This window comes from Macaca nemestrina, chromosome 2 (assembly GCF_043159975.1).
Source record: "Macaca nemestrina isolate mMacNem1 chromosome 2, mMacNem.hap1, whole genome shotgun sequence".
In the NCBI taxonomy this organism is placed as follows: Eukaryota; Metazoa; Chordata; class Mammalia; order Primates; family Cercopithecidae; genus Macaca; species Macaca nemestrina.
In genome coordinates this window covers 178,029,561-178,045,887 of record NC_092126.1, presented here as the reverse complement: position 1 = coordinate 178,045,887, position 16,327 = coordinate 178,029,561, and the positions used below count along the sequence as shown (strand labels likewise).

The window sequence follows — 16,327 nt, the reverse complement described above, 5'->3', positions numbered from 1 at the left end:
TAGGAAATGCTTCTGGAACTGAAAAAAAAAAAATTCACATTACGAACAAATCTTTGCAAGTGTTCTTGGTATATGAAATGCTGAGTTAACAAATGGGACCCTTCTAAGTTGCAATGAGGGCTCTATTATGAAGACTATTTGCAATGTGGGCAGAAGAGAAACGGAGAGGGAAGAGCTGAAGGTCGTATTTGTGGAAGGAAATTCAAGTTAAGCAAAAACTGCTTTTATTCAATTCTAGAAAAATTTGGTGAGGATATATCATACATTAGGGGAAAAAACAGATTATGGCGATAAAGTTACTGGAATATAATCGAGGATAAGTCCTTCTACCTCCAGAACATGTTTGGGTTGGGTGAGAAGGGTTCACATTGGCCAGATATCAATAAATTAATTTGTCTTAATTTTATGAATTATATGAAATGCTGACTTAAAAAAATATTTGCGTTACCAAATCTTGAGAAATGGAAGGAATGTCTAACTTTTTGAATCACAGTGAAACAAAGTCTGGATCACTTCCAAACATCAACTATCAATCGCTTTTACAATAAAAAAACATTTAATTATTTTCTCAAAAAAAATTTTTTTTAGGTTTAATTTCATAGGTGATGGATAGCAATGGGTCTTTGTTGACAGTGTTTAATAGAAAGTTTTCCTCTTTTCATTCCATTCTGTATGAATTTTTGATTCATTCTTTTCAAATGACAATACTAATGGTTGCTATTGAGTACAAGATGCAGAGATTTTGGTGGAGGCTGGTAAATCTTCTCTGCAAAATAGATATCCCTCCCACAAATTTCAGGTCCAGGTTTGCTATATCATCACCAGTCCTTCTTTTTAAATTCTCACTGGAAATTTTCAAATATTATTTATAAATGGAATGAGAATGTGCTGTTTTCTAACATTCTTATTTTACATCATTCTCTAATCTATTAGGAATGTTATAACAATGTTATCACAATGAAGTGGCAACTTTTGGCTTTTAGACTGTACCTATCAGCAGCAATCATAAAAAGGCCAAAATAAACTGTGCTACTCCAAGGTAACATCTGAAACTGTTAAAACAAGTGAAAAATCACAGTGACAAAACAGGGGTTCATAAAGCAAAAGAAAACGTGCCAATACAATTTTAAAAGTGTAAGAAACTTCGCTCATACACCTACTTCTGGGAAGAACATCTAAGGCAGACGAAAAATTCCCCTCCAGGGACATAACCAGCTCAGAACCATCTGAAAAAATTCATACAAAAGCAGAAATTACCCAAGGCCTGTGAGTTCTCATCTCATACCATGAAAGCAAGACTGTCAAAAAAAAAAAAAAAAAAAAAAAAGGGCACATGTCACTTTGCAAAGGAATGCATTAACTCCTCTCCCAGGGTCAACTTAGTCTACGTGTCCTTTGTATAACATTAATTTCCACCAGATCTACTAGATGTTCAGTCATGTCCTTCCAAGTCCTGAAGGCAGGCTCACTATCTGATGCATCTTTGTATATCACAGTGGGTGTGAATTGAAAAGAGGAGACACAGAAATATGCACAAACCCACACTTAGTCCGTATTTAGAAAACTTTCTGTGGCTTCAAGCATTTACACAGAGATGATTTTATCTCATTTCTCCATTAATTTCTCACTAGAAATGAGTAACAGCTAATTCTAAATTCTAAAGCTTTGGGGGAAACTTTCCAGGCTTTGTCTTATCAGACAGACTTTGTCATAAAAAATACAGAAAAACAAAAATAAAACATTACGCTGGAATCAGCTTTTGAGAGTTTGTGCTTTAAAAACACAGTGCCTAACAGCACCAAGCACATCATAGATGCTCAATAAATAGTTGTAGATTTATTAAGACTAATAACATGGTATCTGAAGAACCAACCACCATTTTGTAAAAAAGGCAAAACTGTATTAATTTCTTTCACCTGATTTGATAGAGTAGTGTGGAGCAATGAATGAGAGAATCTGCAAATTAAATATGAACTCTAATTTGATTGCAGAGAGGAAATTACTGGGAACTTTGCAAAAAACATCGCCACGGTAGCCTTGACACTTAACAGTGCATCAAAGAGTTAACGTTTCCACTGCAGTATGAACTGGTTCCCACAGCTCTCAGGAGCTAGAATGTAATCACTCAAATGGGAAATGAACTCTTAATTCCACTTCAGAAAAGATATGCCCATAATTTTATCTGAGAATTGTTAATATATTTCAGGGAGAGGGCCCTCTCATTCAGCATCCCTCAAAGTAACACAGGCATAAGTATCAGAGGACCTTGTTATATAACTTCAGTACAGCATTGTCTTATACAAGTGTTATATCTTCCACATCTGTAGTAGCTGCTTTCTAATACTGTAGATTTTTACAGTTGTGATACCCCGGGATGACAGACATGAGACTATGGAGGATTAAAGGTCACAAAGCTTAAACTAAAAAGGGAAGCTCCTCGATGTTATGTGAAAACCCCTTACAAAAGGCAGTTTATTGACAAATAAATGCTCTATACATTCAGGTTTTCTCCATCTCTCAATAGTGATGGTTTCCAAAGAAGAAACTCAGTAGTGAAGAACACATAATATTTTTTTTTTTTTTGCATTAGTTTGATCAGTTGAAAATCAGAACCTTTAAAGCATCTTGTGAATGGGAGAAATGGAACCGGACCTGGGCAGGGCCTGGGGATGGTAGAGAGCCAAATGAATAAATGATTTAACTGTTGATGTGGACAGCAAGAGAGCTGGTGGGAAATGTTACAGCAGACCTGACCACGCTACAAAGGGTCTGTGAAGAACACAGTACAGGTATCAAAAACCCAAAACAAAACTAAACTAAAAACAAGAACAAACCGTAACTTTGCCAAATTGTAAACAAGGAAAAGCATTTCACAGGTTCAAAGTTCAAGGGAAGTAAACGTCTTTAAATTATTTTTGTCAGTTCAACCCTGATTTAAAAATATGGCTAGCAAAAACAAGGAAGCCACAGCAGTCGACATCCTGAGCAAGCATCGGTCTCCTTTGAGAAGCTGCACTCCCAAGCCTCTTCTCAAGCTGCTACATGAAGAGGAGACACTTCTCTCTTGAATTCCATCTCAGTTCTCTCATTTCCACACTCCTGGAATATGTCGATTGCTTTCCATTTTGGTGTCTACAGTTCTGGTTGCTATAGATTTAGACGTGGGGATACTGGAGGAGGGAAGGCAAATTCTCGGAGGATGCTCCGGGCAACTTCGACATTATTCTGGGCTATCTCTAAGGCTCTCTTCACCTCTTCAAAGGCATAACCCTCTCCCATGAGTTTTGCAATTTTTGCATCGACATTTTCCAATGCCGCCTCTGGCCCATGGGGTTTTCTGTGGTGAATTTCTGGTGCAGTCCTGCGGGGTCGTGGTTTAGGGGGTCTGGCTGGTGCTTGTGAACCATCTGTGTAGATTTTCAAAGAGAGATACCATTTAGACAGTGAGATAAAAATGAAGGCAAGACAACATAACAGCATTATCTCATTTCCTATGGAAATACTATTTCTTGTTTTCTTTACAAATAAAACTTTTTCAATTTTTCCATACTATTGTGGGATAGGTAGTATTATCCTCATTTTGAACAAGAGAAAATTAAGGTACAGTGTGTTGGTAGTTCCACTGAGAAATTTACACATTTCCTTCTCTAGTCCACATTTTATTCTTCAGGCCGTATGTAGTCAGAGAGATAGAGAAAGAAAAAATAATCAAAATAACTATCTAAAAAGGGAAGGCTTTCACTTTGTTTAGCAATATAGTTCACGTTCTACTACAGCACAGGCTCTGGTTGATGGTTCTCCAGAGGAACAATCTTGGGAGGTTTCTATGAGAGGAAACTTTGTTTACAAGCTCACAGATATCCATGGCAGACCATTCCCGTAGGTCCTGAGTGCCATCCATGTCACAGCAGAACTGCTCTAAAACAGATGCTCTGTAGCATCTTCCTAGCTGATTTTTCAAGTTAATAATCTGTGCCTTACTGATGCTAGGAGGAAAAAAAAACAACAACAAAATAGTAGATGCTTTGACTCTACTGTAGTCAATAGGTTGAACAGAAGGAAACTCAGTGCTTTGCTCCAACACTTTATACAGATTGCAATGTAAGAAGTTTTGCTCAAGAACGAGCAAACCTAGAACAAATATTAGGAGTAGAGAATTGGGTTCTAGATCAGTCCCTTGGTGATAATACAGCCTCCAATTTAAACCAATGACACTGGTACCCATGAATGGACAGTAACCTTAAGGAAAGAGAAAAGGTCCCAGGTCACGGGCTAGCTAACTTGACAGGGCACTTTCATCATGTATTTCCTGGTCATGTATAGCACTTTATCTCAAAAGCCTAGACAAAAAATATACACACACACTATACATATGCATGTATACATTTTTTTTGTTTGTTTTTTGAGATGGAGTTTTGCTCTTGTTGCCCAGGCTGGGGTGCAATGGCGCAGTCTCGGCTCACTGCAACCTCTACCTCCCGAGTTCAAGCAATTCTCCTGCCTCAGACTGCCAAGTAGCTGGGATTACAGGTGTGCGCCACCAGGCCTGGTTAATTTTGTATTTTTTTTAGTAGAGACAGGGTTTCACCATATTGATCAGACTGGTCTCGAACTCCTGACCTCAAGTGATCCACCCCCCTTGGCCTCCCAAAGTGCTGGGATTAAAGGAAGGAGCCACGGTGTCTGGTCCAGTTATACATTTTAAAATGTCAGCTTTATGTCATGAAATACGCTTATGGATTGAAGACTATCTAGACAACAATATTTAATACCTTTCTCCTAGACCACTGACAAATGCCAAACAACAAATTCAAGGACACAGTTAAGTGAATGGTGATCTGAGGTTAAAAGCCAAATGTCTCGTACTTAATGTTCCCATCTTGTCTCCCCACTTCTGCTGCCTCAGCAACTTTCCCAATGGCTTCAGGAGATACTGTAAGCGGATATTTTCAATAATAATAAATTTAAATAATAAAAGCTAATCTAATGTATTATTTAATATTTTTCCTTTCTAAATCAAAAGACGTATATTTTTCCATGAGAAGGTAACTTGTAAAAATATCATCCTATATACAATTCTAGCAATATCAATATAACATATATAAAACAAAGCCTCTAGGATAAAAGCATTGTTTCCACATCAAATAGTATGTCTTTTTTTTTTTTTAATGAGATGAAGTCTCATTATGTTGACCAGGCTGGTCTCGAACTCCTGTCCTCAAGCAATTCTTCCATCTTGGCCTCCCAAAGTGCTAAAATTATAGGCGTGAGCCACGACGCCTGGCCATGATGACAGTCTTATTTTAAATTATTCCTTTTTTGTAATAAAATGTCCAGTTTTAAAAAATATTATAGCTGTAGATAATGTATATTAAAGTATGCCCATATGTAAGAACATATAATTTCTGGTCCTTGCTAATATCTATACTGTTTCTTGGATCTGTAATTAAACATCTCAAACTATTATCGTCTGCTAAATTGCATCTCTTAGTATGTTTTGTAGTTCCATTTATTTTCCTATTAAGTATTTTCATTATATCATAAAGGAATGGACAATAAATTGTGTTTTGCTTTTAATCATTTTCAAAAACTATTAGAAATTATTGAAAGCTTTCCTTTAATCAATTACCAAAAAATTCATATATTTAAATCATGTCTCCTGAGACACTTTTAGATGAGAAAAGTACCTAGACTTTGATACAAAAGTACCTAGACTTAGAAAACAATTAACTTGTTTTCCACAGGTAATTTTCTAAGAAATTTTTAAGTTATTTTGTCTGTCCAGGATACTGAGATGTGCACACGAATGCTAGGCATGTTTGAAAAGAACAGCTGTGTATACAAGTGGGATGAATAATAGTATTCATGACAGCCAGGAATGACTCTAATAAATAGTATAATTGGCAATTAAATCTTAAATCTCAGTTTGGCCACTAAGATCTTGGGCTAAGCAATTTACTTTCACAATTCTCATTCTCCAAATCTACTTTTATATATCTGTGTTTAGAGGTATTATTTATCCCTTTTCTATCAGGTAGTATGAGAATTAATGTAATATACAGTATATGGACTGAGGAGACCATTAAAAAGAAAGAACAATGAATTAATGTTTATAATGATAAGTGCTATACTCAAATGCTATAGACCAGCAATTACTATAAATTAACAGGAATGCCAGAGAAGTATGAAAGAAGTTTTGTTGTGAGTATCTGATTCTACAGAAAGCCTTCTAGAAGAATATTAAAAAGCAAGATCTGGTGCAACCTGAACTACTAGTTGTTAAAAAGGGGATCATTTCCGCATTGACCATAAAAGCAAATTGCTTAGAACCAATCACTCTGTCTCTTCCCAAAGCTCAGACGCAGCCTTCACTTTCTCCACTTTTCTTTTTCACAGTATCTAAAAGTGGATCACACCAGGTCCTCATTTACTTTAGCACTTTCAAATGTTTAGGATAGTGGAAGGAAGCAATGAAATGAAGATGAAACTATCTTCTCTTCCCCTAAAAGTTAATTATATTGCAGTTTGGGAGCACATTGAAATAACTATAAATTTTATCAACCCTATGGAATTTCTGTACCTGAATACACATCATCCTTAAAAATAGTTATTTTGGAAGAGCATGTGTTTGTTTTAGTGCTAACATCCATGTTCATGGTATTTTTGAACTCTTACGACTAATTACAGCAGTATCAAAATAAGTACAAGAATGTGAGCCACAGGATATAAGTAGTACATCTTCTGGGGTACCAATTTGATTAAAGGATATAAGGTCATTAATATTTTAAAGCACTGAAATGAATACAGATACACTAAGGAGTAAAATACAAAGTTTGCACAAATTTTTGAGATAAAACAGACTTTGAAACAATGTCTTGCACTAAAAAACTAAATATTGACCTCTTCTACGTAATGCCCCAGTCCTTTGTTGTTCACTGTAAACTCTTCTTTGAGAAAGAAAGATTTGAGAAGCCCTGGTTTCGGAGTAAATTTTGATTCAGCTTTCCTTTTCTGAGCATGTAAAAGAACAGAGTGATGTGGCAGATCATCAATAAGACAGTTACTATACCACTGTTACGACTTGAGACCATCACTGCAACAGTTACTACTGTTACTACTTGAGACCATCATTAGGAGAGTTACTACTGTTACTACTTGAGACCTTCACTACACAGTTAACTGCTGTTACTACTTGGAGACCTTCATTACAACAGTTACTACTGTTACTGCGTGAGACTGTCATTAGGACAGTTACTACTGTTACTGCCTGAGTCCCTCACTACAAGACTGAACAAAGGGACAAACACAGAAATGATAACAACAACAACAACAACAAAAACCAAAAGAAACTGTTTTAAGGAAAGGGTTGGGAAAGAAGAAGAGAGTTCCCTGCTTCTAGTGAGCAAAGGCAGCGCCCTGAGCTTCTACAGCCCTTTGTATTTATTGGGTAGAAAAAGCAGGGAGGGGGAGGAGGTAATGATTGGTCAGCTGCTTGACTGATTACAGGTTCACATTATTGTTAACAGGCTTCAGATGTGCCTAATCACAAGCAACACTTGTGCCTGGGTCCTGACTGCCCTCAGCATCCCTTCTGGGCAGCAGACGCAGTTTGTCAGTTTCCCAACATTCCTTTAGGAGAACAGTTTGCTGGTTACTCGTATAGCCTCCAGTAGTATACTGAGTTGATCACCACCCTCATTCTTTCGGCCTCCAACAGAGTGACATACAGAACAATACCGGATGGCATGGGAATTAGCATAACATGGTTGGAATAATACCTAGAATGATTACTCGAGGTCATACATTCTAGGCGGGGGCAATCATTGGTTCTCGTGGGATGAAAAAAAAAAAAATTTTTATATGCTAATATGGTTTGTGGCCTTCCCAAGAGCCATAGTACATAGAGATATATCTCTAACTCTATGTCTACTAAGCACATCTGTGGTATTAAACTGTCATTTTTCCTGGGGACAGAAAGCTTATTAGGAAAAAAAAGAAAAAAAAAACAAAGCAGTGTCCAAAAGACCCATAGGCAGACCATAATTTTTTAAGTGAGACACAATGCTGTATATCTACATAACCTCTATTTAAAGAATTGAGAATAGTTCATTTCAGTGGCTGTCAATTATTTTGCCACAAAAAGCCTTTATTACTCCCCTCATCATATAAAGATTGGGTTGGGTTTTCTTTCTGTCTATATTTTGAAAGATGTGTCTAATCAGCAAATGCTATTGTATTGATGAATACATTTTCCCATTTTCTATTATACTGGATCATGTTCAACAATAAGTATAACACTGAGCTTCTACATATCTAGACAATAGCAAAGGGATTTAACGTGATAGTTTTCTTGTATATAAAGTTAGGGTTTCTGTTATGGTTTCAAAATGTTAAAAATGTATTTGATAGCACATAAAAATAATGGACTGTCAAACAATAATTTAAAATGACATTTTTTAAAATGATGCAGTAAAATATTTATAATACTCTTAAATGGAATTGAGACAGAATTGACATATTGAGTTTGATCTCGAGATCATAAGTGAAATGTGCATAGACAAAACATTACAAGGTTACACTTGAAAATGGCAATAATGTTCCTTATTGATAGGGTTATAAGTGATTGCTTTTTCTTATTATTTTCTCTGTAATTTCTTTTTATTTTCCAATGTATATATAGTATGTGCATAAATAGAAAAACTACCACCACCAACAAAATAGTCTCAGATCTCCTCTGATACTCTTAAAGGCCTCAGCTGTACAAGTATCTAAGACTGAGAACCAGAGATTGATTTTGCTCATGTGAAAAATATAGGAAGTACATAGTGGGTGGCTTTCCTAAGGTCATGTGAAAGATAATCAGAATCTAGATTTTGAAATCTCTAGTACAGTTTTACTATTTCTAAAACCCTCCATTTCTTTGTCATCACGACTATTCCATCACTATTATCATGATTTTACCACTGAACATCTCCAAACTCAGTTTAGCAATTCTTGTGACATGCATATGTACATTTTTTTCTAACTTAATTTTGGCATGCTGATAGGATAAAAACATAAACTTTATTTATTAACAAATTTTTTAAAAACTGAAACTGATTTAAATTCTGTCACGCTTATACTTTCTGCAGTAGCTTGAGTTAGTTACTAACCTTTGCTGTGTCTGTCTTTCTTCTATAAATTGACATTAACAATATCTATTTCAGGCTGTGCTCATTGGCTCATGCCTATAATCCCAGCACTTTAGGAGGCTGAGGCAAGTGGATCACCTGAGGTCAGGAGTTCAAGACCAGCCTGACTAAAATGGTGAAACTCCGTCTCTAGTAAAAATACAATAATTGCCTGTAGTCCCAGCTACTTGGGAGGCTGAGACAGGAGAATTATTTGAACCTGGGATGTGGAGGTTGCAGTAAGACAAGATTGCACCACTGTGCTCCAGCCTGGGTGACAGAGTGAGACTATGTCTCCAAAAAAAAAAAAAAAATATATATATATATATATATGTGTGTGTGTGTGTGTGTATATATTTATTTCAGAGTGGTTATGAGAAATAAAATTATATCTATTTCTATATTACACAGTAAAAATATGTTGATTTATATTTATATGTATAATATACCATATTATGTAATCATATATTTGTATAAAATATTAAATATATAAATGTATAATTATAAATAGATAATATAAAATATACATTATTAAATAAAATAACATGAATATTTATATTTTAGTGTATAACTATATAAATATAATTATATATATTAACTTACATAAAATTTATATATCTGTATCTAAAATACTTAGCAAAGCATCAGGACTATAGTATACGCTTAACAAACTTAACAGATTTTAATTAGTTAAAATAATATTGTACATATTATTTGAAACATACTTTCTAAATCTACTTAGTAAAACAGCCACAATTCTTGGAACAGACATCAAAACTCTTAGACTGCTGACCTTCTCAACTATAACAATAACAGAATTAGAAAAAAATATAAATAAATTTAATTGATCAACGAATAAAAGAAATCTCAAACACATTATAATAACTTTGTTATTCTACCAGAAGTTGGATCAGTTAATTCTGGGACTAATTTTTATGCCATAAGGTTGAATTACTGCCAGTCACATGCAGTGGCTCAAGTCTGTAATCCCAGCACTTTAGGAGGCTGAGGTGGGCAGATCACAAGGTCAGGAGTTCGAGACCAGCCTGGCCAACATAGTGAAATTCCGTCTCTACTAAAAATACAAAAATTAGCTGGGCATGATGGTGGGTGCCTGTAATCCCAGCTACTCAGGAAGCTGAGGCACGAGAATAGCTTGAACCCGGGAGGTGGAGGTTGCAGTGAGCCAAGATTGAGCCACTGCACTCCAGCCTGTGCAACAGAGTGAGACTCCATCTCAAAAAAAAAAAAAAAAAAAAAAAAAAAAAAAAAAAAAGAAAAGAAATACTTATAGAAGGACATGATTTAATAAACTAAATTACAAACAAAAAAATCACATATACTGTTTTAAATATATACAGAAAATGGTTATTTAGAATTAGATTTGTAAGGAAAACAACTCTAGGTTCTCTGGCTTTCAAACTGCAGCTGTCTGTATGCCCCAGTATTTCACGTAGCTGAACTGTGGGAAAACGCAACATTGCCATTTCCTTTGTTGAAACAGAAAATCTTAAAGACATATAATCTACCTTAAAATTACAATCCTTGTGTGAAGTGAAGCCATGATTTTCAACTGAGATCATAACAGAGATAAACTATTGAATATTTGGTCCTAATATAAAATTTATTCACTATTCCATCAATTCTCCTTTAAGCTAGTAAACTAATAGTAGTATTGAAATTAATTCCTTTTGTAATGAGATCTCCTTTATTTTATAATGAGATTGGCTTATTTGGCAATAAGGTCTTTTAATAGTTTCACACACATGTGAGTTGTGCTAAAATCTAGCATTGTTTTCAAGTGTTACCTTGAACTTCCTTCTACATACTAACAATATGAAAAATCACCTCAAGAGTGGATGGTGCACTTCATTAACACAAGCCTTTTAGAGTTTTCAAAGAATGGTATTCAAACTGTAGTACAGTATGTCTTACAACAAGGGAAAGCAAACTGGGAAATCTGTAAAACCTCACACATAGAAGAGACATGAACCCCATGTGAATAATACAACCATGTAGAGAAACAAGCATATTATTAGCAAAAATATTTGTCCTATATACAAGTCTATGTGAATTTAACATGCGCTGGTAAGCTCTTCTTATATCTGGGCTACCTATGATATGTTCATATATTTAAATTTCAATTATACATTAAAAAAAACTTTAATAAAACTATAAAATATTTTCCTTTGGGTGTAATAAACATTTAAAAGGCTCTTTGTATATGTAGACATACGTATACATGCAGACATACTTTTTAGATAAAACAAGGGAGATATTTTAAAATCAATGAACCTACATTTTAAAATTCTTTAGAAATATGCTTTCCATAGAAGCCTATCCATAAATAAGTCACTATCAATTATTTACACAGCCATAAGTGACAACAGAAGTTGAATTCATAAGGTATAGCAGTCATACCAGAACCCCCATTTGGTCATCTTAAAAAGGCCTTAATAAAAACAGATTAATTACTGCAAAATAAGAGCTATTAGAATCCTAAAGGCATATATGCATTCAGTCTCAAGGGCTGAATGGAAAGACCTCATCTAGAAGGCAAGCTCAGTCTCTCTGCTGATGTGAAATAAACTAGTCAACAGCCTGGTAGGCCTGTGAGCTTCATGTAAACAAACATCTGTTGGAAAAAAGTATCTTATTTTCTGTGGTTGACTGTGTTTGTAAAGAGAATTTAGGGAGTAGACTGAAATATCTGATGTCACAGCTAGCTGGGGCCCTCAGAGTAATAGTCAGGATTCTTTTATTACTTAGGTAAAAACCAGTTCAGGCTTCTGGCAAATGGCTATTCGGGGATATTTCAACAAGGTTTGTGATTTGAAGTTCTTCCAGACATTTCTAGTGTAATGCTAATCGGGATTCACACTGCTTGAAATCATATATGTGAATGATGTTCCTCTGGGCTCTACAACACCCACTTATTATGCAGCAAACTGTAAAGAAGCTGTGAAAACACTGTGTTTTGGCCACAACTTTTCCCATAACTAAAGTGTACGTTTCTTTTGATCCAGAGCTGGTGGTACTGAATATGTTATTTTAAATCAGTCATAGCACTTTGCTTGAAGTTATACTTTAATGCTATTTTCTTTTAAAAAAAATGCTTCCTTATGTTATACAGAAGCTGTCAGATACTGTCTTTCTTTCTTGATTTTCATGTTTTGTCATCAAATTATTTTGACTGGAATTTCAGGCTAATCATGGATATATATGAAACCCTAGAATGACTAGAAACAAACTGGTAAGAGAACACCGGACAAAATTTGAAAAGATTAAAAATATTTTCTATGCTTTCCTGAGTTATATGCAAGCATTTAAACATATAAAACTACACAGGGATTTCTGCATCTCCCAAGCATGGCATCGAGCACATAAGAACTACCGTACTGACAATTCTTAAAACAGCTCATTAATTATTTTGATTCAGAAGTTTCAGAATGTATTGCTATTACTATTAGCAAATCTTCTATCAACTGAGGTTTTAGCTTAAAAAAATTTTGAAATAAGACAAAAGTTCATATAGGAAAACTTCTGATATTCACAAATATGAGACAAAAATAGTGCTTATCAGATATGTGTGTTGAGTTTAATACAGACATCGGCTATTCTTCCCTCCTTTTGCCTATTTGCCCACTCAAATCCATCCATCCATCCATCCATCCCCAACTATTCATCTAAGAAACACATGCCGGCACTCTGTTGGACACCTGAGTAGGCCTTTGGGAGATGATTAGATTATGCAGGTGAAGCCCTCATGAAAGGGATTGGTTTCCTTACAAAACAGATCCCAGAGTACTCCCTTGCCCTTGTGAGGACACAGTATGAAGGCAGTTATCTATGAACCCGGAAGAGGGTCCTCACTAGACACTGAATGTTGGTACTTCTTGGATCTTGGACTTCCCAGCTTCTAGAACTGTGAGACATATATGTTTGCCGTTTAGGCAATCCAATCTATGGTATTCTGTTATAGTAGCCTGAACTGACTAGGACAAGCAGTGAACCAAACAACATTCTTATCTTCAAAGTGTTAATACTTGAGCAGATGAGAAAGATAACCAACAGTCAAGCAAATGAATTTTGAATAACAAAATTTTAGGTAGTGATGGGTGCTATGAAGAAAAAGCAAAAAAGGAAAGAATATGACTGCAGAAGATGGGGCTATTTAGATATGTTCAGGGAAAGCCTCCTCGAGAAGCAAAGCAGCAGCATTCTGTTATTAATAGTTATGAGTATGACTTGTATTTATGAAAATGGTACATCCTTCTATTTGATGGCTGTCAGTGGAACACTGGTTGGAGGCCTAAATAAGCTAAGAAAATGAATAGTTTGGTGCCAGTATTAATTCCACAGAGATTTCCATAAAACAGCATTTCAATGTACAAAGAGATTTTCCCCATTTCCCAAATCTAAGACAAAATGAAAGTTAGATAATGAATATATTCTGAATCAACGAAGTGGCTCCACTGAGTGATCAAAGCTAATATTAAGCTTGATATTTTTCTTTTCCATGAGGCAGTTTTGTAGCCATTCCTCTCACAATGCAAGCTTCATAAGCAAAATGCAAAGATGATCAAAATACTTTCTTAGGTGGACAACATTCATTAAATTATATAATGAATAAGAAGGTGCTATGAAAAGCATAAAAGCACTATGTAACAATAAGGGATTATTGTTACTGTTATTAGCCAACTCACCTGAACACGAAGGAAGCTGATCATAGTCCTGTGATGTTCTGTTAGTTTTGATATTTTCACCTGGTAACCTTCTAGCGGGAGGCAAAGGAACTTGGCCACTTGCTAGATCAACAAAGGGATCTTAAAAATAAAAACAAATTTCAAATTAAAAGGATGATCTGTTGACTGACTGAAGAAAAAAATTCTAGAATTATTTCATGAAGATTATGGCTTTCAAAAATAAATTAGAAAATTAAGTTCATGACTGATATTAACCATTTTTTACTGCCTGCATATTTTCAAATTTCTTCATCACTTGCTTAAATATGCTCTTCACATTTATTTCCAGAAAATACAGACTACTTGTTTTATATTTATATTTTGCAGATATCTTGTTTAATTATAACATTGTTGACAGTAAAAAGAGTTTCTAAATTTCATTTTCTGTCCCAATCCAACCTGTACAATATAGAAGTTCTAAAGTAAAAGCAAAAAACAAACAAACATACATAAACCATGGGTTTGGATCCTCCCTGTAAGAGTATTATCAAATTACTTGATCTCTCTAGGCACTGGGCACACAAGATTTGTAAAACAGACCTGAAACTCTGGATGTGTGTGGATTAAATGAAGTTGTGTAAAATCTTCTGTACATACAAGGTGCTTATTTTACATTGGGCATCCTATGCTTAACATCATTGTTGTTAGTTGGCTCACAAAATAGTCAATTTAATTGTTAAAATTATGCCATTTAGTAATTAACATTTGAATATACAGTAAAATGTGATAATTTACCACCTTGGCAGTCAGAGACAGGGCATCTGAAACAGTAAAAAATATGATATTTACTAACTGGAACTAAAGGGAGAAAAAGAGATTTTGTCAACGTTGCTGTATTAAATCATTAACACCATAAATCCAACTGGTTTAACATTCATAGTATTACATGGGTTTAAATTCTTAGAGAATTGATTCCCTTTTTGAGTAGAAGAACATTATATCTGAAAACCTCAGTTCACTAATAATTTATCTAACTATCATTGCCATCTCAGGCTCTGCTGCTTTCCTCTCATAGTACTTTTATGTTGTCGGTATCTCTGAAAGCACCATCAATTCTTCTGAGGACAGGGATCTCCGGGATCTTGTCTTACTCCTCATGTTTGAATCATACCTCCTAACTCAAACATAGCACCTAGAACACTCTTGGCAAATAGCTTGCACTTAATATTTACTTTTAACCACCACAAATAAATCCACACAAATTCAGATTGTTCACAAATTCAAAATCAGTGAAACCTGAATTGCTAATGTAAAGCAAAAATTGTAAATATTAAAGAAGACCTGATTGAATTTCACTGTTTTAACTTCCACTCCCATTAGACATTAATAATATGTAAGTATTTGATTATTTAAGATGAAAACATATGCTTAAATATTGCCTATTTTTATATTAGGTTTTGACTGGATAATGTAAGGCAGGATTTGAAGCCATTATCTTTTCACCTTTTTTGCAGTATAATAATTATCACCAGCTTTGCTGAGGACTTTCTGACTTAGACAAGGTTCTTTAACTTCTTTTCATTAATTTCAAGATTAAAATAACTCTTAGATTTTGAGTTTTCAATATTTGAAGAATTGATGGTCCAGCTCCATTATTTTCCCAGAAATATGTTTAGGAAGGAATGAGAAGATAAATCGCAAGAGACAAATGTTGATCTTTCGGTTTGTTAGAGAAACCAAAGGAAACAAATACGGTGATTTCAACATAAATTTTGAAATCTCCCAAATTTCAAAAACTAGATATTTCATAAAATTTACTTCAGGTTCTTGTAGACTCTAAATGCCCCTGATATAACATTAAATCAGAGGAAAGATTGTCTTTTACAATACATACACTTGCTTATTTCTTTACGGGAAATTTATAGGCTTGTCAAATATACTTAATGCTATTTCTAATCATCTATTTAAGGTTAAAAAGTAAACTCTGGACACATTTCAGAGCCATAAATAGATAGACTACAAAATATACCACTCTACTATATTCTTCCATTAAACTATATTATTTTAAAAGTACTAGATACACTCAAAATATTATTATAAATAGCAAAAATACCTCCTTATGGTTCTATTTTGAATCATTATCATTTCTATCTTGCATCATATCCTAAGTTTGCTATTTGTCAGCCATAGGGTAAACTGGGCTCTCTAAAGCAAATTATAAAGTTGGAAGCATTCAGGCTTTAAAGGGAAAGACATTAGATATAACACAATTGCTACACAGAGTACAGTAATTACCAGTTGTCCCTGAAAAGAAAATTTTGTAAAGTAATGCTTTTCTAAAATAAATTCTTCAAAACTTCAAAAACTACAGAAAAATATTATATCCACAGGATTAAAACAAACTGAAATTATCACAGCCAATTTATCATTTATATAGTAATAAGCGTTTGAGAAATAAATGGATACATACAA

The 16,327-nt window shown here is 34.5% G+C and overlaps 1 protein-coding gene across 9 annotated transcripts in view; it reads right to left on the bottom strand.

The window, feature by feature from the left end:
• Positions 1-207: 207 nt before the first annotated feature.
• The window catches only part of LOC105477589 (Cbl proto-oncogene B), a 214,659-nt gene continuing 198,539 nt past the window's right edge, over positions 208-16,327 (bottom strand). For all 9 annotated transcript variants that reach the window (XM_071092487.1, XM_071092490.1, XM_071092491.1 and 6 more), the window contains 2 exons: positions 13,877-13,996; positions 208-3,407 (listed from right to left, as the gene is read on the bottom strand). In XM_071092487.1, the coding sequence (XP_070948588.1) occupies positions 3,148-3,407; positions 13,877-13,996 (380 nt within the window). In that variant the 3' untranslated portion in view covers positions 208-3,147. The remainder of the gene's footprint in view (positions 3,408-13,876; positions 13,997-16,327) is intronic.